The sequence below is a fragment of the Adiantum capillus-veneris genome, chromosome 4, assembly GCF_014529385.1.
Source record: "Adiantum capillus-veneris isolate H3 chromosome 4, ASM1452938v2, whole genome shotgun sequence".
Classification (NCBI taxonomy): domain Eukaryota; kingdom Viridiplantae; phylum Streptophyta; class Polypodiopsida; order Polypodiales; family Pteridaceae; genus Adiantum; species Adiantum capillus-veneris.
This window is the reverse complement of record NC_140934.1, coordinates 58,991,143-58,997,483: the sequence shown is the minus strand read 5'-3', so window position 1 is coordinate 58,997,483 and position 6,341 is coordinate 58,991,143. Positions and strand designations below refer to the sequence as shown.

At 40.6% G+C, this 6,341-nt stretch overlaps 1 protein-coding gene across 1 annotated transcript; it reads left to right on the top strand.

Moving 5' to 3' along the window:
• The first annotated feature begins 636 nt into the window (after positions 1-636).
• LOC147459242 (uncharacterized) lies at positions 637-3,929 on the top strand. Its single transcript, XM_086509796.1, has one exon. It carries the CDS (start codon positions 643-645, stop codon positions 1,006-1,008), a length of 366 nt encoding a protein of 121 aa, XP_086365922.1. The 5' UTR covers positions 637-642; the 3' UTR covers positions 1,009-3,929.
• Positions 3,930-6,341: the final 2,412 nt, after the last annotated feature.

Here is a 6,341-nt window from a genome sequence, read left to right as displayed (position 1 = left end):
CTTACAATCAGCTAGGAATAAATTGCACCCTTGCTTCTGTTGATGCTGTGTTGCTTCTAGGAAACAAGTTAACGCAGAGATTGCATTTTGTTGTCTCAATTATTCTAGCTTACACAGGCATGGCGCTGGAGGACTTACCTTTACCTTTGAAAAAAGGAGGTGATTTGCGTTGTGTCAAGTAAAAAACCTTTAACTTTTTCTTGCTCCGCAAGTCCAATGTCAGTAAGCTGAGCAAACTGCTGACTAATGGTGGTGAGAGTCTTCCCGAAGCCGAAAATTGTAATGTGATGCATGATGATGAAGGAAATGTAGACCTTCTCGGTCAGTTTGAGGAAGCTGATGATTTAGCAGGTCTTATTGATGATTCTGAAGAACTTGAAGCTGAGGAAGTTATGCATGATAACCTAGCAGGAGAGCAGGTAATGGCAGGAGAGCAGGTATTTAGTGAATCGGATTGGGATACCCCTAATGTTCGTGATTTTGCCACTTCACTCGACATGGCGGATTCTTCTAAAATCTTGGAAAAGATAATGGCGCTGTCTTTGAGCAAAGAGGATTGATAAGGTGTTTTATACACACTTATTTTGTTGTTTAGCTGAAAGTGATTTACTTTCTTCAAGAGCTTCGATCTTGACTCCATTAATGCTCCGTGTCGGGATGCATGAGTTTTATATTTCTACCTTTAAGTCCGAGTGGGACGAGGCAGCACACCTTTTTTGCAACTTATTTCCTCTTGGCATCAAGGTTCATGATACATACACAAGCAAAGAGCTTAGTTTGAAGCAGGGAATTTGCTTAGCTGATGGCTTGATTGCGGCAAAGAAGGATGTAGTCCAACACCTCATGTTCAGCTCTTCTAATCAAGCTCGATATGCACTCGAGTTTGGTGATTTGGTGTCTCTGTCTACTACATTTATTCAGGAGGGGGTTGTTGCCTTAAAGGGTATGCTAGCAAATCGCAAGAAGAAGAGAAAGAGAAATAACAAGAAGTTTGCAAAAGCGACCTAAAGTTTTGGATTGCATCCCTTGAGTCTTCTTCAAAAAACAATGATGGTAAAATCTTATATGGTCATTACTCTTAATCTATTTTGTAATTGTTAGCTAGAAAGGTTATATTAAGGTTTGTACTTGACTATGTTATATCTGGTCACTGCTGAGGTCGGGGTTTGCTAAAATCTTTTTTTGTAGCTGGTTCTTCAATCAAAGCGCTCTTGTCTTTAGCAAGGCTATATCGAAGTATTGAGGCAAATGTAGGTCTTTTAAGAATATGTATCGAAACTTTGTTATTGTTTTGGTGTTCAGTTCTAATTGACTTCTCATCCAGTGGATGTCTGACTTTAAAAAGTATTCTGATGTTTATATTTCATTGAATGTTGTGTAGAATAATCTTGTTTTACTGTTGTCTTTGCTATCTACAACTTCTGTCTTATGCTGAGTTATTAGCGCATCCAAACACTGTGGAGTCACCTTCATCGTCTGCAAGTGCCTAGGCTGATTTGGTATTTCCTTTGGTTCAAGAATTTCCTGTTCTTGCGCAGAGAAAAATCAAGCCACCGAACCAACATCCAGCTAGCCAGCGAGGGAGTGTTAGATGCCAACCAACGAGGTAGTTTCGTCAACACAGAATCTTCTACATTGCTTATTTTTCTCCTTTAAGTGGACCGTGGAAAATTTGCGAGCAGTTATGATTATTTTCTCAAACCTGCAGGCAAACCACCTTCTAGGCCGTATTTTAATGATTGGCTTTATGTTGAAGGTTTTCCTCTTATAGACAATTGAGTATCCCTCATTCTGCTAGTAAGTCCCTATTTAAGCTTTACCATATAGATTTTATCAGGGAGACATTTTCTAGAAGTTTGATTGCAGAGGTGCTCGGAATTAAATCTCAGAGATGGGGTAGGGAATGGACACTTAGTGTTCATTCCTCATAATACCTGTGACCCCTTGGCGACGGACGGAGCAGGGAGACATTTTCTAGAAGTTTGATTGTATAGGTGCTCAGAATTAAATCTCAGAGATGGGGTAGGGAATGGACACTTAGTGTACATTCACTCATAATACCTCCTCCCCCATGGCTCTTGGCTTCCGCCGGTCGCCAAGGGGGAGCCATGGGGGATCCAACACCCTCGCTGGCTGGAATCCAACACTCCCTCAATGTGGCTGGCTGGATGTCGGTTTGGTGGCTTGATTTTTTTGTACGTAGGAACAAGAAAAATTCTTGAACCAATGGAAATGCCAAATCAGCCTAGGCACTTGCAAACGGTGAGGGTGACTGCACAGTGTCTGGATGCGCTAATAACTCATCACAAGACAGAAGTTGTAGATAGCAAAGATAGTAGTAAAACAAGATTATTTTACACAACATTCAGTGAAATATAAACATTAGAATACTTTTTAAAGTCAGACATCCACTGGATGAGAAGTAAATTAGAATTGAACACCAAAACAATAACAAAGTTTCGATACAGATTCTTAAAATACCTACATTTACCTCAATACTTCGATATGGCCTTGCTAAAGGCAAGAGCACTTTGATTGAAGAACCACCTACAAAAAAAGATTTTAGCAAACCTCGACCTCAGCAGTGACCAGATATAACATAGTCAAGTACAAACCTTAATATAACCTTTCTAGATAACAATTACAAAATAGATTAAAAGTAATGACCATATAAGATTTTACCATCATTGTTTTTCGAAGAAGACTCAAGGGATGCAATCCAAAACTTTAGGTCGCTTTTGCAAACTTCTTGTTATTTCTCTTTCTCTTCTTCTTCTGATTTACTAACATACCCTCTAAGGCAACAATCCCCTCCTGAATAAATGTAGTAGACAGAGACACCAAATCACCAAACTCGAGTGCATATCGAGCTTGATGAGAAGAGCTGAACATGAGGTGTTGGACTACATCCTTCTTTGCTGCAATCAAGCCGAAAGTCAAGAGCCATGGGGGAGCAGGTATTATGAGTGAATGGACACTAAGTGTCCATTCTCGACGGTCAAGGGTCCGGGGGAGGGGGGCCAACAGAGCCAACGCTATTTCTTAAGGTGTAGAAAAGGTTCACACTGTAGCAATGGCCAACACACTCAGTTGATAGACGAGCCGGCACTGGCGAGAAACTTACAGCAACAAAGGATTCCATGTGCTGAGGTGGCACCATTTGATTGCAGGTGCAGATCAACTCTTAGCTGCAGAACATACGCAAATTCTTTCTGTCTGCTTACTGAATAGAATGATCCTTACAATGTTGGTAGAGGAGAGGATAGAAGATAAGATGGTTGAATAGAGAGGAGCTTGAAGGTAGATGCAACACCTACTGCAACATCAGGAGATAACTTCTTGCACAAGACCAGGAGGGAGCTCATTAGTCCTGTAAAGAAGGGAACGGCTGAGAATGCAGAGCACATAGGTGGAAAGCCCAATGATCAGTTGTTTGGGCCTTTGAAAAGCAAGAGAGGAGTTCTCCTTTCTGAGCGCTGATGCATCAGGTCATGGTTTAATTATAGATGTTGATTTGTCGTGTTGTGGATGGCAGAGCTGAATGAATTGATTGTTTTTATTACGTATGTTGAGTTGTTGTAGATCTAACAAATGTTTGTAGAAATTACTGTCAGTCATATGCAGCATATAGACGGCTCAGATCCACTACCCCCCGACCCCGGACCTTGACGGTCTATGTATCAATGTATTTAGGCGTTGGTCTATGAAGCATGTTTAATTTCATGCCTACGTCCTTTTTGTTTCTATGCACGTTGTATGTTTTTAGTGGTTCCCAGGCTAAGTTATCACTTTGACAGATCATACATGGTATACTAAATCCCTTGGATATCTCAAAAGAAATGTCCCTCTCTAGAGGCTTTTGTAAGATGAATGCATGATGTATTACTGTGGTAGTTGTATACATATAAGGTTTATAACTATGTAGTGGGTTTTATCTATGTACTCAAGCCCGGTCAAAATTTTGCAATCAGAATCTTGTTTTCATATATAATCTGTCATTTTCCGCTTTATATCCTCTGTGGTTATCATGATATTAGATCAAAGAGTTTAAGAATGAGGATATCAGTGCAAGGTTTGCAGAAGGCCCAAGTAGGTAAGGTGAATCTCAATTCATGGCCATTTATGTATGTAATTAATGCCTTTATGTTGCCCTTGCTTGTTGCTTTGCTCTAATGAAATAATCCCATCAAACATTGAGTCTTTTCCTCATCAATATAATGATTTTTTTAATTAAGGTTGTTCCTTAGGTGCTAAGTTTCAAGGATTGTTCGCTTGATAAAATTGAAGATTAATTATTTCATGTTTGAAAAGTCGCCGAAACGTATATCCTTAAGAAAGGTCAGCACCATGCTAACAGTCATGAAAATGAGTTAATTCAAGCATAAGTTGAAATAGGAAACTTTGATGATATTTAGGTTGCTGTGTCGGAGTTAATTTATAATTGACTATTTCCAGTTTGTTGACTGGCTTTGATGAGAATCTATTCATGTTAAAATTTGGTTGAAAGGTGTGCATGGATTTTATTGGCCCTGGTTTTGCTAATACCTTCTATGTATGTCATCCAACGAAAATTTGGATATGTTTGGAACTTTTGGGCCACTTTACCCTACTTTTTCTGTACACTTTATGCAACCAAGGTTCAAGAAATTCCTAAGACTTGGATCTCTTGGACTACTTTATGTTTTTAGCACATCTTATTTGTGAACTGGTTGTTGATTTAAGTTGTGTCTGCTATTTATGAGCCTACCACTGTGCATTTTCTCACATACTGTATGCTCAAGATCTGAATTTACGGTTAGGACAGGGAGCCAGGTGCGGTCTATAACACAAATCCATTTGCTGTGCTCATGTGTCCCTTGAGTTCTTTCTAGATGCGATGGAGTGAAGTACTCTCTGTGTCTCTCTATGGAGTGAAGTACTGATAGCTCTCCACTCATCCTCACTATGCAATGAAACACAAAGTGTGACAGAAGGCAATGTAAAAGTTTCAACACATTAGGAACAGAAGGATCCATGGCTTGTGTTATGCTTTCACATATGAGATGATATTCTATTAAGTGATGGCACAAGAAGTTTTGGACAAATTCTCACAATATTTCCCACATTGTGACTTATCTCAACATCATGAGCTTTTGTGAGGGAGGCGCCGCATCTAGCTAGGTACGATTGGGGGTAGGGGACCGCCAGCCCAGTGGGGGGGCCGGTGGTCCCCTGCCCCCAATCGTACCTAGCTAGGTATGCGGTGCCTCTCGAGCAGAAGTTCATGATGTTATGCATTGTATGAAAAACAATGACAAAGACTCCGTTTTCCTACATGAGAAAATTTATAAATCTTCTTGTGTGGAGAGAGAGAGAGAGAGAGAGAGAGAGAGAGAGAGAGAGAGAGAGAGAGAGAGAGAGAGAGAGAGAGAGAGAGAATTTTTCTGCTCCCCTTCCCGAGGTGTTGTTGCCCTACACACTCCCGCCACCCCTGCAACCCTACACACTCAAGCCATACCTCCAAAACCTTGTCGATTGGTTCACAACCACCCTCCTTATTCCCTTGTGCATGCTAACGACAACCAGCAGCGGCTGGACTCGCTACTCACTACCGCGGTGATTGTGTACGACACACACACACATAACACGTCCTCTTCTGCAGTGATTGCATACACACGCACGCACCCGTAGCACCAAAGAAGCAAGCACCTGTGCTTAACGCTTGATGTCGACATGCATTTCTACGTCTCTCTCCCTCTCTCTCTCTCTCTCTCTTTGTGTGTTATTTTGAAAATCTTTGAATTAGGAATATAATTTAACTAAACAAAATATCAAAAGTGATCACGAAGCCCATTCCCTAATAACAAATCAACATATGGTATCACTACCTTTTATATTAAAACTAGAGTGCTTCGTTAGCTATGTTCCATCGAACTGAGATCGAACAAAATATTGGAGAGAGAGAGAGAGAGAGAGAGAGAGAGAGAGAGAGAGAGAGAGAGAGAGAGAGAGAGAGAGAGAGAGATTTCATGAAAGAGTGTTAGATTTTTTTACCTGAGAGTGTTTGGGATACCGATCGTCGTGGTTTAGTGGTGTACCTCTTCATAAATTGGTTACCGATTGTAGTGCTTCGGAGGGGTACCTCGTCAAAAACCACAAGGAGTGTGAAGAGTTTTGTCAAGCTCAATGTTCATGATCATAGAAGATGTCAATGTTATTAATTGTTTGTTGCTCCATTTTTATGTTTTAAAAAAAAGAAAACATGCAAGTCTCCTTGCATGGGGGAGTTTGCACAGTCCTCCCCAATTTTTATAATACGAGGGAACGTGCCATTCCCACGACAGCGTGAAATTTTCAGTGTG

Bases quoted from the DNA above. Each gene is read 5' to 3' on its own strand.
- LOC147459242 (XM_086509796.1), top strand. From the start codon at position 643: ATGCTCCGTGTCGGGATGCATGAGTTTTATATTTCTACCTTTAAGTCC.